The sequence below is a fragment of the Podarcis muralis genome, chromosome 15 (assembly GCF_964188315.1).
Source record: "Podarcis muralis chromosome 15, rPodMur119.hap1.1, whole genome shotgun sequence".
Taxonomy (NCBI): domain Eukaryota; kingdom Metazoa; phylum Chordata; class Lepidosauria; order Squamata; family Lacertidae; genus Podarcis; species Podarcis muralis.
Genome location: NC_135669.1, coordinates 36,776,458 through 36,799,122, shown reverse-complemented (window position 1 = coordinate 36,799,122; position 22,665 = coordinate 36,776,458). Strand labels below are relative to the sequence as shown.

Genomic DNA, 22,665 nt, shown 5'->3' with positions numbered 1-22,665 from the left:
TTTGATGCATGTGGTGCTATCTCAGCCGACGGGCAGCTTCGCAGCTGACGTACGATTTCATTAGTTCCCTCTCCCGTCTCCGCGGGTGTTGTGCTGACTCTAGGCTGATTCCATGGCCGCTCGCTTTCCTTAATGTTCGGCATTAGTTAGGCTGGGATAGCAGGATGGTCCTGTTGAGACCAGGGATGTAATATACTCCCAGACACCCTTCCCTTTCTTGCCCCTTAATCAAGTCAGCCGACTGAGGATCCAGGATTGATCTCCAGTGTTAAACTGCCGGCTTTACATTTACCAGCTTTTCCTTAAGAGCAGAGCCCTGCCAGGGCAGACCAGTGGCCCAGCTGGTCCAGCATTCTTACAGTGGCCAACCAGATGCTTCAATGGGAAGCCCACAAGCAGAGCATCAGGACAACAGTACTCTGTCTCCCTGCAATTCCCAGCAAGTGATATTCAGAAACATTAGTGCCACCAACAATGGATGGAGATCATAGCCATGGGCTGGCAGCCACCAAGAGCCTTATGACCAGAACAGGATGGAGGTGCCAGAAAAATGGAGTCTTCTACAGAAGGGCATCAACAGTGAATAAGGAGTATTGGCCAGTGAGTGAACAAGGAGGACATAGCCCTTCCTCAACTGTTGTTTTTTTACCTCCAAAGTTCTCCAGGTGTCACAGACTGGTTGGACGCAGAGAAATGGTGGGAGGCAGGAGGTGGGGAACGTCCCATGGGATGAAGGGGCAGGGGCAGGGGATTGGTGGTAGGATGGTGTTCAGCGGTCAGAGGGAGAAGCCTGGGGGGGAGGAGGAGGTGACAGAAGCAGGAGAGGCAGCAGGGTTTAGTGAGCAGGAAGAGGCTGGGGCAGAGAGCAGTCCAGACTCAGAGACAGGAGAAGAGGGAGGCCCAAAGAGATGAGTCCAGCTGGTGAACAGGCATGGGTGTCTCCCTCTCCCGCTGTGGGAAGCACCTCACTCTCCTGGTCTCCCAGGACCAGGAGAGGCATGAAGAGGGCGGAGGAGAAGCCAGCTTCATGCAGGCGCAGTCTCAGATTGCTTGGGGGAAACCCTGGAGAGGAGGGGACTTAGGCAGCTGTGGGGAGGTGGGAAACCTTCAGTCGCAGCAACTATTTCAAGGGGGCAAGACCTGCCAGAGATGAGTTGCTGTGCTCCTGCGCAGATCTTGATTTTACTAATTGAGAGTGAATTCCAACCTGCTCAGCCCTCTCCTGTCTCTAGTGCTCCAGGTCTCTCCCAACCCTACTTGGAGATGCCAGGGATTGGACCCTGCTTTGTGGTGGTGACAGCATGTGCCTCCAGACTGTCAGGTGCTTTCCGGGAGGAATCCAAGCCCATTCTGGAGCTTGGTTATTTCAAAGGAGATTAAAGGGCTACAGTGCAACAGACGTGCCTTGAAAACACCCACCCATCAAAATAGACGTTTTGCATTTTGGAAAGTGACAGTGAAAGGCACAGAGAAGTGTGGGGTGAATGAACGACCAATGAGAAGATGTACAAACACCCTGAAGCAAATCAGGATGGATGCTGAGAGAGCAGGTCCTCTGTAGGGTCCTGGGGACCTCCCTCCATGGATCCAGCCCTTCTAACAGTTCTAATTTACTGAGCGGACAATCTGCCTGTCCTGCTTTCTCCCCACTTTTAATTTTGTTGGAGCTGATAATCTTCTGTGCCCCCAGCTCATGATGGAAGCCAAAGACAGCAATCATGCCTAGCCTGTGTGTGGGATGCCCGGAAGGTGAAAAAGCCATATATCCTGTCTCTCCCGCCCACACAGGCACTGGCTGCAATCTGGAGCCTGCCTGGCAGACACAGAAGCCATCTCCAGGCAGGGCGTGTGTGTGTGTGTGTGTTCCTGAAATGGAATTAACATGCATGCAGATTGGCTGTTCCCTGGCAGCAAATGAAGGTGTTTTAAGGATGCTCAGACAGGGGCGGGCTCGGTTGAGAGCTTACAGCGACGTAAGACGGGTCAGCAGTACGGACAGGGGAGAGTTTTGATTCAGTGCACCTGGAAAAGTGAACCCACCAAAAACACAGTTCCTGAAGCAATTGCCATGATGTTAGACGCCTCGTTTTCCCAACATGGGAGAACGACATGTTGTCCGGGCTTGCAAAGCACCGCACAGGCCCCTGACAACCCGCTGATCAGGTGACTGCAAACCTCCTTTGGCCCAGCTGAGTATTTGCCTGCCCCTCACCCAAACGAGAAGGAGAGAGGCAGAGAAGAAAAAGGGGGAGGGAATTGGCTCCAGCAGAGCCTGTGGACCAGATCTTGCAAACAAGTCCAAGTACAGAACACAAATGTTCCGAGTGTTTGTTCTCTTTTGGCGGCTGCTAAAGGTACCTTTTTCATGGGCTGCAACAGTGGATAAGAGTTGTAGCAAGATTTATGTTCCTTCCAGTATTGCAATACTTTTGGCCACCAATGTAGAGTCCACTTCACTTTGCCCCTCCGTCAAGGCCCAGAGCATTGGGATGTTACTGCGTATATAGCATGGCGTCATGGATTGGGTAGATGCAGAGAAGTGGTGAGTGACACGAGCTGGGGGACCCCAAAGGGAAGAAGGCTCAGAGCCAGGGGATTGGTGGCAGGACGACGATCAGTGGTCAGAGGGAGAAGAGGGAGCAGACTGCAAGGAGGAAGTATCAGCAGTAGGAGAGGTGGCAGGGTTTAGAATCATAGAATTTAAGAGTTGTGAGGGACCACGAGGGTCATCTATTCCGCCCTCCTGCAATGCAGGTGACTTTTTGCTCGAACCCCAAACCCTGAGATTAAGAGTCTCTTGCTTTCATGAGCAGGAAGAGGCTATGTCAGAGAGCAGTCCAGAATCAGAGGCAGAAGGGTCAAGAGGCAGAGATGAGGAGGAGCTCTCCTCCTCCTGCTGTGATCAGCTCCCTTCCCCTCTGGTCTCCCAGACCCTGCAGAGGTATGAAGAGGGCAGAGCAAAGAGAGACAAGACAACGGAGCCTCAGATTGCTTGGGAAGGAACCGGGCAGGAGGAGCCTTAGAGAGCAGTGGGAAGGCAGGGATTTTCGTCCTCGTGACTGCCTCATTGGGACAGTTCCCTGCTGAGAAGAGTTGCTGTGATCACTAGGCCCGCACTGTTTTCTTTCTTTGAATAAAGAGCTAACGTCACTGACTCCAGTGTTTTATTGCTGACCTGTGCCTGATTCTGGCTTCTGACACATGAGTATCTGACCACTTTAGGGATTTTCCAAGGCGGTGACTTTCATCCAGAAAGACACCACTATAGGGAATGGCCAGATCGTATGTTTCAGTGCCGCCCCGGGCATACCACAGTGCCAGAAGGTGTCCAGGGATGCCACATGCTTTAAAGGTGTTGCGTGTATGCAGCCTGAATCTCTGGGAGTAAATTTGGACAGTAATGTTGGCACCAGGCGGGCCTCACTGGGGGAAGCATTCCATGATTTGGGGTGGGTGGAGGTCACCACCGAAAAGACCCTCCTCCCATCTAACCCAGTTAGCTCCATATGGTTAAGACTGGGGAGCTGAGACTGGCAGGGTGAGAAAAGCAGGAAGTTCTCCCCACTGGTGTAAGGACCTCTCTAGACTTGTTTATTTTTTGGCATGTGTATTCAGTAACATGTCATTGATGCTATAATGGTCACTTAGTGGTGGATCTCTACTGGATTTATACTGCCCTGCCCGCATGTCATTCCGCTTGTCCTGTGAGGCTTCCCCATTATTGCCACCTGGAGGGGCGCTCTTCCTAGAATCATAGAATTGTTGGAAGGGAACCCGAGGGTCATCTAGTCCAACCGCTGCAGCGCAGGGAATCTCAGCTTAAAGCACCCTTGACAGATGGCCATCCAGCCACTGCTTACAAACCTCCAAAAGGAAGGAGAGCCAGCAACAAAAGTGGGACAGAACACAAAACTCCGGAACGTTTTGCGGTATGAAAAGTTACCGGATTTCAGCAGGAAGCTGCAGGCCACGTTCCAATTAGACACGACGCAGGGTGCAAAACCTTTTAAAGTGCAAACAGGAGGGAAAGTGGCGTTATAACCAACCACAATACAACCATGAGCACAAATTTTCACGAACGCAGAATGAAAAGAGAGCCTGTGGAGTCATGCTTCATTTTCTCACAGCCTTTGGTGCTTCTCGATGGAGCTGTGCAAGTCGCAGAAAGACCCCCCCCCCCCAAAGAAGACGCAGAGTTTCCTCTCCCTCACTCCCCTTACATGTTTGAATGAAGTGTGTGGTTTTTCTCCAGCCATGCCTGGGTGTGAATGCAAAAGCTTGGTATTTTTCCACTGCTGTGCTACGAATGTTCCGAGTTTGGGTCTGAGATGTTCAGCCTTTTTTTCCTTTAAAAAAAAAAGCAAAATGAAGCCTATCTTCCCAATGGATAATACTTTTCTCCCCCACCCTCCTCCTCCCCCTTTTTTTTTTTAAAGGCTGCAAAATGCGAGTCTCTTTCCCCAGAGGTTGCTCACAGTAATTGACACAGGCAAAGGCAAGCACTTGTGGTCAGATCAATCTGGAAAAGAGGCAATCCGCTTTATGCTATCATTTTCTTTGGGAGGGCTGTGGGGGTTGGAGGAGCGACTGGGGAGGGGGGCGCAGGATGCTGTCTCTGAGACGTCCGTGCTCCCTGCCTCTTTCTTCCCTTTCCGAATTTAATCACCAATCAACTGGGGTTGATCATGGATGAAACTTTCCGTGGGTGTTAAGCGCCAAGATTGCGATGCGGCTCAGTCCGCTTGGTAACTACAGAATTCAATACGTGGGCATCTTCTGAAGCGGCAGGAGAACTCATAGTGAAGGGTGGGGGGTGGGAGAGCTAAATTCAGCCTCCAGTAATTTATTTATTTTTATTTTTGTTGCTCCAGGAAGTGATTTTGGGCAGACCCACAAAGAAATAGGGAGGGGGTATCGTTGTGGGTTAAACCACAGAACCTAGGAGTTGCCGATCAGAAGGTTGGCGGTTCGAATCCCCGCGACGGGGTGAGCTCCCGTTGCTCGGTCCCTGCTCCTGCCAACCTAGCATTTCGAAAGCGCGTCAAAGTGCAAGTAGATAAATAGGTACCACTCCAGGGGGAAGGTAAACGGCGTTTCTGTGCGCTGCTCTGGTTCGCCAGAAGCGGTTTAGTCATGCTGGCCACATGACCCGGAAGCTGTACACTGGCTCCCTCGGCCAATAAAGCAAGATGAGCGCCGCAACCCCAGAGTCGGCCACAACTGGACCTAATGGTCAGGGGTCCCTTTACCTTTACCTTTTATGCTTTGGAATGGGCACACTGGAAATTTACGTGGGCCACAAACACTCGTTTGAATCCCTGATCTCTCGTTGCCAGGGGTGCCTTTTGCCCCGTTGGGATCTGGTCTGGCCTGGCAGCTTCAGATAGGGGAAAAAAGGAGGAAATAGAAGGAGCAGGGCTCTGTCTTGTCACTGAGAACCAGGCGCTGCCTTCATAGGTGGGATCAGTTCATGCACCTGCCCAGGTGGGCCATACATGTGGGCACACAGCAGGCCAGCTGGGCAAGAGGGTCCTGCTCATGCTGCCTCATCTTTAAAAGCTTGGCGGGAGGGGAGGGGCCACTATTGGGACGTCTTCTGTTTGGTTGTGAACCTCTTCCATTGATTGTGTGCCTTGGAATCTCGACCTCTGGACCTTGCTAGAACTGTCCTGCTCTCAGCCGGAATGAAGAGCTCTTCCTTGCTTGCAAGCAACAGCAGTGTTTGCAATGAGCCAGGCGCCTGGCGCATTTTGCACCTGGCTATCGACCACGTGAAGATGCCTGGGTGCCAGGATGTCCCAGCCTGACATCTCCACCATCTGGAGGTGCGTGCCTGGGGAATCCTTGGATCTGGACGGTTTTCACACACTAATACCCTCTCCCTTAGAATTCTATCTGTTCTTTTTTTGTCTGCACAATGGGCATGAATTTCTGGACCCAAAATGCTTTTTCTGTGCAGCCTGAGCAGCATCAATCGCCATTAAGAAAAAGAGGTCGGAATAGGCCAATGTCTCTGGATCAAGTGACTTTTCTTCTTTCCAGTTGTCAAAGTTCTTAACCTAGCTCTAGGTCGCCACTTGAACTAGCCGGATGTTTAACTGAGAATCAATCACAGTCAGTCCATCATTTGAAAAAATAAGACTTGAGAGCCGTCTTGCCCCAAAATGGCAGCTAGACATTCTGTTTTGGCAACTTTAACCTTGGTCTGTGGGTTAAGCCACAGAGCTTAGGACTTGCCAATCAGAAGGTCAGCGGTTCAAATCCCCGTGACAGGGTGAGCTCCCATTGCTTGGTCCCTGCTCCTGCCAACCTAGCAGTTCGAAAGCACGTCAAAGAGCAAGTAGATAAATAGGTACCGCTCCGGCGGGAAGGTAAATGGCGTTTCCGTGCGCTGCTCTGGTTCGCCAGAAGTGGCTTAGTCATGCTGGCCACATGACCCGGAAGCTGTACGCCGGGTCCCTCAGCCAATAAAGCGAGATGAGTGCCGCAACCCCAGAGTCGGCCACGACTGGACCTAATGGTCAGGGGTCCCTTTACCTTTAAGGAGCTATTTGGCACCTAGCTTATACACCTGAGTTTCTAACACTGGACAACAGCCACTGTCGTGTTTTGCGACGGGAGCCTGATGGTAGTCAGAGGTAGTTCTTCATTTGTACACCCAGGTCATCCCAGGTAATAGCTTAGGATGGGATGCAGTGAGGCTGTTGGCTTCTCCCCCTGAAGCGCCATCTTGTAGCCTTGTAGCCTTCGCCATCCATGCTCTTATTTTATACCTGGCTGTGGTTGATGGACCACTGAGTCCATCCACCCTGAGCTTCCGGGGAGACCCACCCCTGAACTACACCGTCCTTTTGCTCCTATTGTTAAACAAGAGCCTGTGTTTGCCCCAAGACCACAGAACTCTCCAGCGGAGTGGGGTTTGCTCCTTAACACTCTTGCCTTCTCATCTCCTCCCAGGGGTGGTGGAAGCTTGCCTTCTGCACATGCTCAAGAGACGGGCAGCCGGCTTCCTGCGGACCGACAAGATCGCCGCCCTATTCACCAAGGTCGGCAAGACGTACGACGTTGCCAGCGACGTGTGCAAGAAAGCCCAGGAGCTGCTGCAGCAGGTAGAAGGCAGGTGAGGGTTAAGGTCTGCCTCCGAAGGGAGTCCGCAGCTCAGTGACGAAACCTTGTTTTGCAGAGTTTGCCCGCCCGCCCCCCAGCCCAGTCCCGGAGTTAGATCTGCAGGGTTTTCAGTTGAAAGACTGGAGCGTGTTGATTTCTGCACACTGCAAAGGGCTGGCATCAGGGGGGCATAGCTGTCAACTTTCAGATTTGAAAATAAGGGACCAGCAGCCTTGAAAAGAAGGGATCAGCAGCCTCACCTGTCCTGGGGATATCTAACAATCCGGGATAGCAGCGGGAAATGCTGCTGGAATAAGGGAATTTCCCGCAAAAAAAGGGAAGGTTGACAGCTATGTTGGGGGGGGGGGGCGTTATCCTTGCGCAGCGGCCAAGGATCCCAGCACTCTCATGTCCCCCCCCCCCCCCGGCCTTGATGCCAATGTGCAGGGGCACATTTTAACAGACTGGTCCCAGGCACGCATTGCAAGGCTAAGGGAGACCTTACTTGCACTCTTAAGAGGTCATCTCAGACAGGTTTTTCGGGTCCTTTTATTCCTTGCCCTGTTTAAATATTTGCTTCAGCTGTGCTGCCACATTTTGAACAAGTTTATATTTAAATAGCCCGTGTGGTGATGTGAAAAGGTTCCACGATGGCTATGCAGCAGATATTAAATCTGTGCTGAAAGGGGAGGGGGAGTGTTTCTTTTAAAAACAAACAAACATTTTGTAACGTACATAAAATGGAGAGAACAACTCGTAACAGCAGACAGAAATCAGAAGGTGAAAAAAGAAAATTATAAAATAGGCACACGAAATGAGTACAGTCGCTCGGGTTTTAACATGGGGTTAAAATAACAAAATCCAAATAAGGACTATCGGTATTATCAGATTATCAAGTATAGTTCCCGAATTGCTAAACTGGTGACAAGGGTTGTCTTGAAAATGATGGTTGAGCAGAAAATAATGCCAAAGCGTTTAAAAAAGTGTTCTAGTCCTCCCTAAAATCTCAAATTATGCATAATTTTCTCCATTATAGCTATATTAGGTACCATTAGTTTTCCAGCACCATTAATTTTGGACAACAATAGTTTATTTAGCAATATTTATCCTTTCTGTCAAAAACAAGCCATCCTTTGATTTTGTGAATGCTCTGGGAGGCTACTGAAATTGGCAAGGTGTTATGGGGGGGGGGGGCAGCCGGTCTCTCTCGCACCCCTTCTCCTCTGAGGCTTGTTCCGGTTTAATCCAGAATTCCCTGGGAACACACTGTTCTAGGTGCTGACTGTTTGGTCTGTGTTGGCCCAAACCCCAAAGGCATGACCCCCCCAAAGTCCAAGTGTGCCTATGTGCACGCTCACACACAACCCCCCCCCCAAGAAGTCTCAAAAGAATCCATCTTTTTTTCCCTTTTCAGGTCACCTTTAAGAAAGCTGGAGAATATAGCGAGGAGTTTCAGCTATCAGCCAGCGCCTCTTTCACTCCTCAGGTTATTAGTTTATGTCAAGTGAGAATAAGGTGGGGTAGTCCAGCCTACAGCAATCTGGTGCCTTCTGGATGTTTAGGACTACAACTCCCACCAGCCCCAGCTCCCAGGGACTGCTGGGAGTTGTAGTCCAGAGCATGCACCAGATTGTCAAAGGCTGAGCTAGACAAATAAGGGTTTTTATTTTCTTTCCCCATAGTCCGGCAGATTGAAGGAGGGAGCAAAAATGTTTCGGATGGATTCTTTTTCTCCTCTTCCTTGCCGCCCCCCCCCCCCACATCCATCCTCTCCAGTTTAAACTAGTTTACCAATGTCAGTAAGGCTTGTTTTACTGCTAGCATGTTCTCCTATCAGCTGTTGCTTTGACACTCTTTCGAAAACCAATTATGCCTTCTGGTTTTGAAATGGTAGCTCCAGTCAACGCATGAGCACAAGGTGAACATAACAACATCACAAGTGTGGTTCAAACACCTCCCTAATGCTAGAACAGGGAGATATCCAGTGGAGCCAAATGTTGGACAATTCAGGGCAGATAGAAGGAAGTTTATGGAGCGCATAAACTGTGGAACTCACTGCCACAGGAGGCGGGGATGGCCACCAGCTTGGAGGACTTCTGAAGATGATTAGACGAAATCAGGGACAAGGCTGTTAATGGCTACTAGCCAATGGCTACCAGGCATTTACAGGTGCTCTCCCCCCAGAAGTGACCCCTTGAGGAAATGCAAGCCTTGCATTTGGGGCAGGCGCAGAGTTGTCAATCCATCTCCAGACAAATTAACTTGTGTTTGTGATGAAGCTTTTAAACCCTCTCTTTTTTGAGAGTTTTCGGGCTTTCTTTATTTCTCTTTAGCAGGAGAACTCAGCCGGCTGGCCAGGAATCCCTCAAGAGGCAGACGTCCACCACCAGCAAAGCCCCTGCCCTGACCCCACAAGCTGTCAAGCACATCTGGGTTCGCACCGCTCTGATCGAAAGGGTGCTGGACAAGATTGTGCAGTACGTGGTGGACAACTGCAGGTAAGGGACGTGCAAAAGGAAAGAGAGCCACGAGTGGAGCATGCTGTCGTTATAAAAAAAGCTTTCAATGGCTTGGGGGGGGGGGCTTTTTCAGCCTAAGGGCTGCATTCCTTTCTGGGCAACGTTCCGAAGGCCACGTGCCACTAGTGGGCAGAGCAATGAATGGAGGCTCTCTCATCATTAGTAATAATTTTGATTTATTGCCCATCTTTTACCCTAAGACCCCAGAATGGACCATATTAATTTAAAAAGCCATGTTAAAAACAGTTAAAACAAATTTAAATCACAACTCGACTGAGTCTTTCTCTCTTTCTCTCTCTCTCTCTCTCTCTCTCTCTCTCTCTCATCTATCTAATCTGTATCTATCTGTCTGTCTATCTATCTATCTATCTATCTATCTATCTATCTATCTATCTATCTCTATCATCTATCTATCATGTATCTATCTATATCTCTATATCTCTCTATCTCTATCTCTATCTGTATCTCTATCTCTATCTGTATCTCTATCTCTATCTCTATCTCTATCTCTATCTCTCTATCTATCTATCTATCTATCTATCTATCTATCATCATCTATCTATCTATTTTATTTTCCTTTCTTCTGTTTCTTTTTTCCATCTTGCTTCTCTTCTCTTTGCTCCTGTTTCTTTTTAGATTAGATTTTTTTTAAACACTTCTTTTATTCTGGCATTGGGCATAATCTTTGTGCATCAATAGCAATACACCTGGAACTAGGGACGATGCTTTCCTTCTCACCGGTCGAGGCAGAGCAGCTGGCTTCCGTTGTGCCAGTTCCCTCTCCATGTTAACAATATGCCTTCAAGAGAGGCTCCTGTGTGCTCTGCCCCCAAATCTGTACGAACAAATGCTGATGCTGCCGCTTTCATTTTTGTAAAAAAATGGTCTTATGGGCAGCAGCCAAGGCAGGCCACCGAGTTGCAAAGGCAGCCCACTGCTTCTTTTTTTAAAACCAGGAAAATATTCCTGGGTGGTGGGAATGACATCAGCGCTCTTAGGGGAAAGAGTGAGGACTCCTGTTCCCTCTAGTGGTGAAATGCCACCATTCCCACCATAGAATCAGAGGGATGTAGAATTGTAGACAGAAGGGGGGACGCGGGTGGCGCTGTGGGTTAAACCACAGAGCCTAGGACTTGCCAATCAGAAGGTCGGTGGTTCGAATCCCCGCGATGGGGTGAGCTCCATTGCTCGGTCCCTGCTCCTGCCAACCTAGCAGTTCGAAAGCACGCCAAAGTGCAAGTAGATAAATAGGTACCACTGCAGCGGGAAGGTAAACGGCGTTTCCGTGTGCTGCTCTGGTTCGCCAGAAGCGGCTTAGTCATGCTGGCCACATGACCCGGAAGCTGTACGCCGGCTCCCTCGGCCAATAAAGTGAGATGAGCGCCGCAACCCCAGAGTCGGCCACGACTGGACCTAATGGTCAGGGGTCCCTTTACCTTTACCTTTTAGACGGAAGGGACCCTGAGGATCATCAGGTCCAACCACCTGCGATACAGGAATATGCAGGGATAGAGCCTGCAGCCTTGGCATTATCAGCACCCACACTCTAAGCCAAGCATAGGCAACCTCGGCCCTCCAGATGTTTTGGGACTACAACTCCCATGATCCCTAGCTAACAGGACCAGTGGTCAGGGATGATGGGAGTTGTAGTCCCAAAACATCCGAAGGGCCGAGGTTGCCTGTACCTGCTCTAAACAGCTGAGCTAAGGTATGAGGGCAGACTGAGTTGGTGGGGCAGACCTCCCATTTGCCGTAAGGCACCAGCCTTCACTCTGGCCTGGAGAACGGCTGCCAGTCAGAGCACGCAACCCTAGGCTCAAGGAGCAAATGCTTTGCCAGGGTATAGAAGGCAGGGGCCCCTGTGTAAGAAAGCCAGCCCTGCTTTTTTAGTTTCAGGCTCCGCTCCTTTCAAAACGTGGCCTGTGTTTAAATAATAATAACCGGAAGAGCGCCTCTCTCTCCTCCGCATGGCAAACTTCATTAACGCCCCTGCTCCTTTTTTTCATTGAAAGGTAAATGTTATTTTATCGCCGGTCGTTTTGTGTGGTTTCTCTCTTCCAGCAAATATTACGAGAGAGAAGCTCTGCTGGCAGATCCGGTCTGTGGGCCCATCTTGGCTTGCCTGCTGGGTGAGCATCTTTCAAATGTTATTTCTGTGTGCTTTGGAAGAGCGCTGTTTTGACAGTCCCCATGTGGTTCGCCGAAAAGGCGTTTGCACAGATGATGAACATGAGTCAAGAAACGTGATGCTATTGCACCAAAGGAAGGAGCAAGGATTCGGGGAGAGGAAGGGAGAGGAGGTTTCGTGAAGCGATGGGCTCTATCTGAGGCACCGCTAAGCTTTTGGCATCAGCATCAACAATTTAAAAATCCCAATTTTCCTTTCCTGGTAAAAGAGGAGTGGGTTATATGTTCTATGGAGCTGGGTCTGGGTAGGGGAACCTGTGACTCTCTAGACATCGTTGGACTCCAACTCCCATCAGCCCCAGGTAGCATGGCCAGTGGTTAGGGATGCTGGGAGTTGTAGTCCACAGCAGCTGAAGGGCATTCATTATTAGCTGTCCCTGATATAAAGGCTGATAGGTACTTAAATCCTGTTTTGCCAAGGGCCAAGATGCTGGATTTGGCAGACGTCCACAGGCAATTAGTTGTGTAATCTGAGGGCCACCACCAAGAGGCTCCTGCCACCCTGATTGATGAAGAGTTTCCCTGAGCGAAAAGTAAAGATGTTGCTCTTCCACCACTGGAAATCAAGCAGTACCCAAATTTGAGATAACCTGGGAAACAACTTATTTGCCTCTTCCTTTAGACCAGGGATGAGGTCCTCCAGACGTCATTGTACTCCAGATCCCACCAGCCCCAGCCAGTATGGCCCAGTAGTCAAGGTTGATGGGCGTTGGGAGTCTCACAACATCTGGAGCCCCCATCACTGGCTTAGATCTCTTTAGCAGAGGAGAAGCTACTGGCTTTCTTCCACCCCAAATGAGTTTCCCAATTCCATTCTCTCTCTCTCTTTGGTCTGTTCTCAGTTGGACCCTGTGCCCTGGAATACACCAAGCTGAAAACAGCTGACCACTTCTGGACAGACCCCTCGGCCGACGAACTGGTCCAACGGCATCGCATCCACGGAGCCCACGGCCGGCAAGACTCTCCGTCCAAACGGCCGGCGTTAGGAGTGGGTCCTTTTTTCTCCCTGACGTGGCAGCGCAGCCTTTTCCATCCCATGGCCCTTCAGATGTTTTGGGGCTATAGCTTCCATCAGGCCCAGCCAGATGATGGGAGCTGAGGTCCAGAATATCTAGAAGGGTGTGGCAAACGTGGTTATAACCCATTTAGGCCGCATGCACACTGTATGTTTTGGGCACTTTTGAAGCACAGCTCTACCCCACGAATCCTTGAAAGTGTAGTGGGACTCCTTAGGGGCACCCGCCCCTCAGACTGTAAATACTAAAGAATCATTGAATTGTAGAGCTGGAAAGAAATGTGCATCTGTTCCATATAGGGATCAGTAATATCCAAAGGCAACATGATGACCAAGTACCACAATGTAATGTCAATATAAACACTTTATATAATCTATACAGAACACTGAACAATATGAAATATATGAAATATGCACTCTCTACAAAACCAAATAAACAGAAATCTTCTAAATCTCTGAAAGTCACAAAATATGTACTCTTGATGACTTTCAGAGATTTAGAAGATGGGTGGCATGCTATTATTATTATTATTATTATTATTATTATTATTACAAAAGCATAAAACTGAACACTAAAATATAGCTGGACTTCTGAATACTCTTCCTTGGACAGTGAAGCCCATCAAAATCAATAGGATTTCCTTCTGAGGAATTCAGATGGCGGCCTTGCTGCGAAATGTGACGCTGTTCCTCTTTCGGAAATCTAATATGGGGCGAAGCTTTTGTTGTTTCTCCCACCCCAGAAAAGGGCACTTCTCTTTGGTGTCTTGTATCACCATTGCCCATTGAACCAGCATGGCCAGGGGGACAGGATCAGGCAATGGCTAGCAAGGGATGATGGGAGTTATAGTCCAAAAAAACAGCAACTGGAGACACAAGCTTGGGAAACCCTGGGTTAGGGTAAAGCCAAGGAATAACCACAACTTAACAATGAAAATATAATTAATGTGAGGCCGCCTCTCTCAACAAAGCAGGAGGTTATTCACAGTTGCCCATTGCAGCCAACGCAACGGTATCCTCACGTGTTTTCCCCACCCCAGATACGGAAACGGCACTCCAGCGGAAGCATGTCGGAGGATCGCTTTGCTGCCTCGGCTAGAGATTACGTCGAGTCGTTGCACCAGAATTCCCGGACACACTTGCTGTATGGAAAGAACAACGTCCTGGTTCAGCCCGTAAGTGCTTGGATAGTGTGGCGTGGGGCAGAGGAGCACATCTGCCTGGGGTGACATTTCATATTGGTGTTAGAAAGAGGAAACCGTGCCAAGAATCCTGCTTCTGTTCCCAGCCCCCATACAGCAAGCCCCCATACAGATCCTGCCCCCTGACTTGCGTGAGCTAGAGAGAGGTATGGGGGCTTGTTCAGTAGGGCTAGGTGAGGCATCTCAGCTGCTTCTTCCTCCCCTAAGGTGGAGAGAAAGAAGCAGTTGAGATACATTCCATACTGTGATATACAGTGGAACCTTGGTTCTTAAACTTAATCCATTCCAGAAGTCCATTTGACTCCCGAAACCATTCGAAAACCAAAGCGCGGTTTCCGATTGGCTGCAGGAGCTTCCTGCACTCAAGCGGAAGCTGCGTCGGACGTTTGGCTTCCGATAAACGTTCGAAAACTGGAACACTTACTTCCGGGTTTTCGGCGCTCGGAAGCCGATTTGTTCATCAACTAAGCCATTCAAGAACCAAGATTCCACCGTATCAGCATATTGCGTATTTAGCTGCTGATATATCGCAATGCTGATCGCCGAAGAATTGATGCTTTTGAATTATGGTGCTGGAGAAGACTCTTGAGAGTCCCATGGACTGCAAGAAGATCAAACGCATCCATTCTTAAGGAAATCAGCCCTGAGTGCTCACTGGAAGGACAGATCGTGAAGCTGAGGCTCCAGTACTTTGGCCACCTCATGAGAAGAGAAGACTCCCTGGAGAAGACACTGATGCTGGGAAAGATGGAGGGCACAAGGAGAAGGGGGCGACAGAGGACGAGATGGTTGGATAGTGTTTTCGAGGTTACCAGCATGAGTCTGACCAAACTGTGGGAAGTAGTGGGGGACAGAGGTGCCTGGCGTGCTCTGGTCCATGGGGTCACGAAGAGTCGGACACGACTAAACGACTAAACAACAACAACAACATATCGCAATGCTGGAAACCAGATGTTGCCCAGCCCTGCTGTACCTTTAAAGCAGTATCAAACCGCTTTAAGCAGCTGGGACTTCACCCAAATAACTCTCCACGGGAATCTCTGGGAATTGTAGCTCTGGGAGGGGAATAGGGGCCTCTTCCCAAATCTCAGCACCCTCAACAAACTACAATTCCCTGGATTCTCTAGGGGCAGGCCATGACTGTTCAGAGTGGTATGATACTGCTTTAAATGTGCAGTGCAGATGAACCCAAGGTAAGTCACTTTTAGCCTGTTGCCTTGATAATCCCAATAATGTACTGAAGGAGAGAAAAGAGTCTGGCGAGGGGTATATATTAATTCACCTCGTTTGCCAATATCACGATCTCTCCAGAATCTTGGCTGTTAAGTGCATCATCACAAGCCAGCTGGGGACATGTGCCGCTTCACGTCAGAATTAAAAGATATGAAGTGGACACTGACAAGGGAATTCATTTAAAGACATGAGTCACAAACAGGACAGAGAGGGTTGGAAGCATTGCGATGAGTCACCAATTCGTGCAAGTCAATGAAGGGAAGACCAGAATGTTGGCTTCATTTACATCTAGGTACCTGGGTCAAGGAGACCCCGGCTTCGACATCACACGTCTCCTATTTTTGGTCCCCTTTCCTCTCCCTCGCTTTCTGTCTCTTTGCTGTGCTCAACAGGACATCTCGCAGCCTTACTGATCCTTCACAGCTGCCTGGAAGCTGGCTGTGCATTCAAAGTTGAGGACAAGAAACAGAGAAACATTATACCTCCCTCTCTCCTAACAATAGAATTGGTGGGACATCTAAGGAAGCTGGATGTCGGGAAATTCAGGACTGATGAAATAAAGTCCTTCTTCGCACAGTCAGGGCATAGTTAAATTGCGGGACTCTCTCCCAGAGGAGGCAGCGATGACTAATGGCTTGGATGGCGTTAATAGAAGATTAGATCAATTCTTGGAGGAAAATGTTCTAGTGCTATGAGAGAGGGAGCAAAAGACTTTTCTCTGCCTGCTTTCTGATGTGCAGCCCAGGGCCTCGCCTGCTCCCAGTTTCTTTCCAGTTCAAAGCCATGCTGTTGAAAGGTTTGAGGTCCTTTGGGGATGGGATGTGCAGAAGCAGTGTCCTCAATAATAATAATATTATAATAATTTATTATCTATACCTGCCCATCTGGCTGGGTTTCCCCAGTCACTCTGGTCAGCTCCCAACAGAATATGAAAGCACAATAGGACATCAAATGTTAAAAACTTCCCTAAACAGGGCTGCCTTCAGACGTCTTCTAAAAGTCAGATAGTTGTTTATTTCCTTGACATCTGATGGGAGGGTGATTCACAGGGCGGGTGCCACTACCAAGAAGGCCCTCTGCCTGGTTCCCTGTAACCTCACTTCTCGCAGGGAGGGAACCACCAGAAGACCCTCGGAGCTGGACCTCAGTGCCTGGGCTGACCAGGGCTCTTCTCGTTTTTGCGGTACACAGTGTTGCTATCTTTCTCCTACATTTGTCCTAAACCATTTCCTCTCCTTATTATTTGGCTGGCTTCCCAAACAGAAAGATGACATGGAGGCCATCCCGGGCTACCTCTCTCTCCACCAGTCGGCTGATTCCCTGACTCTGAAATGGACGCCGAACCAGCTCATGAATGGGACGCTGGGGGACTCGGAGCTTGAGAAAAGGTAAGACGCAGTAGTGGCCCTTGCGACCGCTGGGTGTAAGAAAGAAGTCTGGCAGGCGGGGGGCTGGCTGAGAGCAGACTGTGCTTGTTTGGGGCAAGCGCCCCATTCGCTGTAATGCACCATTGGGGAACCTCAGGCCTGGGAGGGGAGTGCAGATGTGGTCCTCCCAGGGCTCTCTGCCCGGCTGTCACAGACTGGCTGGACACATAGGAATGGTGAAAGGAACCAGCTGGGGAACCCCCAAGGGAAGAAGACTCAGAGCCCGGGGAGTGGTGGTGGGCTGACAATGAGGGAGAAGAGGGAGAAGACTGGGAAGAGGAGGTGGTTTCGGAAGATGAGGGGTAACAGGGCTTAGTGAGCGGGGAGAATTGGTGGTAGAGGGAAGTCCAGAATCAGAGGCAGAAGCTGAAGCAGGAGAGGAGGGAGGTCAAGAGGCAGAGGGGAGTCTGGCTGGTGAAGAGACCCTGGTGTCTCTCCTTCCTGTTGCGACAAGCTCCCCTTCCCCCTAGTCTCCCAGTACCAGAATAGGGCTGAAATGGGTGGAGCGGTGGCAGGCTACATGCAGGCACAGTCTCTGATTGCTTGGGGAAGGTCCTGGAGAGGAGGAGACATAAACAGGTGTGGGAGGTGGAGGCCTTTACTCTCTGATTTTCATGGAGTAAGACTACTAGGAATGAGCTGCTTGATCTCCTGCCAAATCTGGGAAGATCTTGCTTCTGCTAATAAAGAGTTAACTTCAGCTTTGAATGGTGTGATTTACTGCTGGGTCACACTTTGACACTGGCCTTCAGATCTCTTTGCAGGCCACACCCCTCCCTGCTTTGTTGCTCCCTAGGCTAGGCTGTGTCTTTGAACCCTGATCCTGCCTCTTTCTCACCTGGGCAGAGGGCAGAGAGGGGCATGTGCAAAACCCCTCTAGCCCAGTGGCGTAGCGTGGGTTGTCAGCACCCGGGGCAAGGCAAGTAATTTGCGCCCCCTAACCTGTGGATTTGCGCCCCCTAACCCATGGATTTGCCCTAACCCCAGATGTTGCGCCCGGTGCGGCCGGCCCCCCCTGCACCCCCCACGCTACGCCACTGCTCTAGCCCCAAAGCAGGTGCTTTGTGCTGATACTAATTTTGTGTGTTGTGCGTTGCCTTGACAAAAGCTTCAATTATTAGCCAATCAATCAAGAAGAAGAAGAAGAGTTTGGATTTGATATCCCGCCTTTCACTCCCTTTAAGGAGTCTCAAAGCGGCTAACATTCTCCTTTCCCTTCCTCCCCCACAACAAACACTCTGTGAGGTGAGTGGGGCTGAGAGACTTCAGAGGAGTGTGACTGGCCCAAGGTCACCCAGCAGCTGCATGTGGAGGAGCGGAGACTCGAACCCGGTTTCCCAGATTATGAGACTACCGCTCTTAACCACTACACCAAACAGTAATTAAACAAGTATCTGAAGAAGTGTGCATGCACACGAAAGCTTATACCCAGAACAAGCTTAGTTGTTCTCTAAGGTGCTACTGGACAATTTTTATTTATTTATTTTATTAGTAATTAAACAAATTTATGTTGGGTTGACAGGGCCTTGAAGAAATGATCACCTCTTGTATTTCTGTTTGTTTATCTTATTACATGCGTTCAGCATCTACTGGGACTATGCCTTGATTGTGCCATTTAGCCAAATCGTGTGCATCCACTGCCATCAGCAACGTAAGCATCATACGCTCTTACTCATGGGGAATCTGGGGAATCTCTGGACCATATGCACTTTCTCCGGTCAGTATGCAGATTCCCCAAGACACATGCCACCTTTTCCAATTTCTTGTTCAGCAGTGTGCAGTCTTCACTCCTCAGGCTGCTGCTGTTCCGCTGCCTAGTCTTACATGGCCCACAACACGCCTTCCCATTGACTGGAGAAAATGCATATTGCCCAGAGATGTACAAAATTCAGTCACAATGAGGGCGAGAGGTGGGGTCTTGTTGTCTGGGCAGCCCAGGACCTCCATACACACTGCCCAGGCTTGCACCCTGGGGAGGTCAAACACTTATGCACATTCTCCAAGGCTTGTTGGGGATTATGCACAATGACAAGAGAATGTACAAAATTCAGTCGCAATATGCACGTTCTCCAAAGCCTTTTGGGAAATATGAATACTGACCAGGAAATGTGCTTCATGGAAAGATTATGTGCACATTCTCCCTGAGGCCTGGTAGGAATGTGCCAGGCTTCCTCCCCACATTAACCACTCTACTTAGATTCCTCTTGACTTACGTAAACAGAGCTAACATTGAGGCATATTCATTCCTGCAGCAGAGCGAGGGGCGACGCTGGTTCTGGTGAGCCAAGATGGCATCCAACGGCCCCCGCTTCACTTCCCGCCTGGCGGACACCTCCTTGCCTTCCTCTCTTGCCTTGAAAACGGCCTTCTGCCCCGTGGACAGTTGGAGCCTCCACTGTGGTCCCAGCAGGGAAAGGTAAGCCCTCTAGCCTGGCAAATAACGCCTTCCATATGGACCTGACAGGACAGTAATGGGTAACCTCCGGCCCTCGTGATGTCACTGGACTCCAGTTCCCATCAGCCACAGCAGCCAGCATGGCTGATGGAGAGGGATGATGGGAGTTGTAGTCCAGGAGCATCTGTAGAGTCACAGGCTCCCCATCTATCAGTGGCACCTGTAGGGATCCATGCAGAGTCCCCATGAGCTGTGCAAGGTGCTTTGCAGGCCCAGCAATCGGCTCCCTGTTGGGCCTTCAAAGCTTGCTTATACCTCCACTGTTTAATTTCAAGCGGCAATTGATAGGTGGCCCAGTCCCCCACTCTGCTGTGTCCAATCAGGGTCTCTCTTCCAGTCTCGACCAACCATATGCTTCCCAGCTCTCGACGGCTATGCACCTCACCCAACCAACTAATACTCGGTTATATTTCATGAAGGGGGAGGTTGTATTTTGGCAAGCAGCTGCTGAGAACTGCTCCACTGCAGGGTGGAGCGCTGCTGCTTGGGAGCCAGCCACCCAGCTGTGCCCTTTTCCAGGATATCCAGTCCAGTCCATCACCCGCAGTTAGTCAGCATTCTGAACAGGCTCGGTTCTCTTTGGACTGTTGGAGGATGCAATCGGCAAACCCCAGGATTTCCAAGCCTTCCCAGACCTTTGTGTGTTCGTGTTTGGGTGTGCCATTATGGCTGTATAACTGATGGCACGCCTCCTCTTGCATATCAGAAATTGCCGGAGCAAGATAGACCATTCCTCCTTCTCCATGAAAGGCCAAAAAGAGCCCTGCTAGATTGCACAAAAGTGTCATCTAAGCTAGAAGCCTATTCTCATAGTGGCCAGCCGAATGCTCTTCAGAAGCCCCCAATCAGGTCTTGAAGGTTATATTGCCCTCTACGATAGTTGCTGCTCCTTAGCAACTGGTACTCGCTGATAGACTGCCTCTGAACATGGAGGTTTCATCTTAGCCATTGATAAAGAGACCGCCCTGCTCCATTAGCCACCTCTTCCGGCAATTGACTTCCACATCTTGCAAGGAAGTCCTCCTTTGGCCTGCCCTGGATATACTGCTTTGTTGGGTAACCCCTTGAGATCTAGTGTCATGAGAGAGCGATTTAGAACTCTCTACTACAGCCTCTCTGTGAGTTACATCCTGTCGGATTGCCCTGTTTTACATTGTAGGGCAAAGTTTTCCCCAAACTCCGGAAACGGAACACCCACAACAGGTCTGTGGATCTGGAAGAAATGCCAGTGGCTATGGAGACGGCTGCAGATTACGTCTTCAGGATCATTTACCCAGGTCATAGGCACGACAACAGTAAGAACCTCCTTTGTTTTGATTTTTCATTTTACGTAGATGACGGTAATTTCTTTGGTAGCGGCGGCATTGGGGATTTCCTTGAAGTTCTTAATCTTATTTAGAACATTCACACCGTTCCTTTTTGGCTTAAATTGCCCTCGAGGCAACGTAAAAATAGATCACACCATAAAATTCAGTGCCATTAAAAAATAATAATTAATGAACTATCATCAGGGTCAAGGATGGGGAACTTGTGGCCTTCTATTTTTATATCAATTTTATTAAGAGTTTTCAACATATGATACAATAAAAACCCAATTAGTCTAAAAAAAGAGAGACTTACCAGCAAATTGGCATTGCATTTGATTTTCCATGAGAAATTATCACGTACAGAAAATTGTGAGTTGTAGCATTCAATGCAGTCATTGGTAGCATGCGTCTCTCTTTTTAAAAATAAAATTGAAGGATCTACCACAGGGAGTGAGAACCTGCAACCCTCCAGATGCAGATGGACTCCCAAAACCAACAATCCCAGCCAGCATGGTTAGTGACTAGGGATGATGGGAGTTGTAGTCCAATGATTCATCATGCCATGGATGTGTTAGCTGAGATTCCTTAATTGCAGGGGGTTGGACTAGAGGATGTTGTGGTCCCTTCCAACTCTACAAATCTGTGATTCTGGAAGGTTGTTTGTGACATTGAGGGTGGGGGGATGTATACAATTGTGTGCAGTCTTCCTTGACTGGCTGAGTAGGCAAGCCATCTTTCGACAGCTTTTGGAAGCACCAACCCCAGCTGTTGCGCCGTTCATGCTCGGCTCTTAGCGATGGATGAATGGGCCTTTGGTTGGAAGGTGGCCTTCCTACCAATCCATGATGTCAGAATCTTGTGTGTGCCCCCTTGTGGAGGGGAGGACCCGGTTCCCTTTGCTTCAGACATGTCCTTTCAAAGCTTGACTGGTGGATCCCAATGCCCGTTTTGTTTTTCTTATTCCTCTTTCACTATTTTCTTTGAGCAGTAACTATTAACTACCACCACTTAGCTGCCAGCCGCTCTGCCTCCGTCGACGATGACGAGGACGATGAAGACAAGCTGCACGCAATGCTATCCATGATCTGCAATCGGAACCTCACAGATCCTAAAAGGATGAAAGGTTTTTATCCTTCTCCCCCCGCAACCCCACTCCCTCTTCATCCCCACCCCCTGGCAGCTCCAGAGCAAAACATACTTTCTCACACTCGCACGCAACGTGCAATGGTGCTGGCATTGCTGCAGCCTTGATGCTCGTTCTTCCGGGTCAGAGGAATTGCAAGGAGGCCATCTTGGAAAAGGGAAACCTAAGAGACCAGTGGCTCTTTCGTCCCCTGTTTCCGTTACAAACAGTCACTAACTCCTTTCTCTTCTCTGCTTAGATCAGCGGTTCTCAGCCCGTGGGTCCCCAGATGTTGTTGGACTACAACTCCCATCATCCCTGAGCTCTGGCCTTGCTAGCTAGGGGTGATGGGAGTTGTAGTTCAACAACATCTGGGGACCCACAGGTTGAGAAAGTCTGGCTTAGATGGTAGTCTGCGCTCAGTACTCAGGGACCTTGAACCAAAAAAGCTTGAAGACATGGCTGTCCACAGTGGGGTGGCAGTGAAGAAGGGGGTAGTTGCCCCCTTCCTGCTGGGCAACCCATAATCCCTACAATCCCAGTTTTCCTTTTTTAAAACAAGGTTTCTCGCATTTGTCGAAACTGAGATGACAGGCAAAATGTGTGTGTTTGTAATTTCTTTAGAGAGCAACTTGCCTGTTCCTTCCTTTTTCATGTTGTTATGTTGTTATGTTATGTTATGTTATGTTATGTTATGTTATGTTATGTTATGTTATGTTATGTTGTTATGTTATGTTATGTTATTATGTTTGTAGGGTTTACTTTGCTGTCCCTCTGCCCCTCCAAATTCCTGCCCATGCCTCTAAGGTGGTGTGTGCAAAGGCCTCTTCAGGCGGACAAGGGAACTGCGGGTATAACATTGGGCCTCCTGATTGGCAGCCTATGTGAAGCCTCCGGATTGGTCAGGCCTGATATAAATACTTGGAGTCGAGCCTTTTTTGGGGGTCAAATGCCTTTTCTCGTACCAGCATTACTCAAAGCCCAGGCTTATACTGTAGGTGGTGAAGCTGCAACCCTCCAGATGGACTCCCAACACCCATAGCAAACGAACCGAAGGCGATGGGAGTTGTATCACAGCAAGATCTGGAGG

General features: G+C 49.4%; 1 protein-coding gene across 8 annotated transcripts in view; it reads left to right on the top strand.

Moving 5' to 3' along the window:
- The window catches only part of SGSM2 (small G protein signaling modulator 2), an 84,746-nt gene that overhangs the window by 36,800 nt on the left and 25,281 nt on the right, over positions 1-22,665 (top strand). For 2 of the 8 annotated variants that reach the window (XM_077919836.1, XM_077919832.1), the window contains exons 3-13: positions 6,958-7,120; positions 8,522-8,593; positions 9,441-9,605; positions 11,688-11,755; positions 12,656-12,801; positions 13,869-14,003; positions 16,527-16,651; positions 18,274-18,341; positions 18,943-19,106; positions 20,305-20,440; positions 21,441-21,575. In XM_077919836.1, coding sequence (XP_077775962.1) covers positions 6,958-7,120; positions 8,522-8,593; positions 9,441-9,605; positions 11,688-11,755; positions 12,656-12,801; positions 13,869-14,003; positions 16,527-16,651; positions 18,274-18,341; positions 18,943-19,106; positions 20,305-20,440; positions 21,441-21,575 — 1,377 coding nt within the window. The remainder of the gene's footprint in view (positions 1-6,957; positions 7,121-8,521; positions 8,594-9,440; positions 9,606-11,687; positions 11,756-12,655; positions 12,802-13,868; positions 14,004-16,526; positions 16,652-18,273; positions 18,342-18,942; positions 19,107-20,304; positions 20,441-21,440; positions 21,576-22,665) is intronic. The other 6 variants (XM_077919833.1, XM_077919837.1, XM_077919835.1 and 3 more) reach the window with 6 other exon arrangements.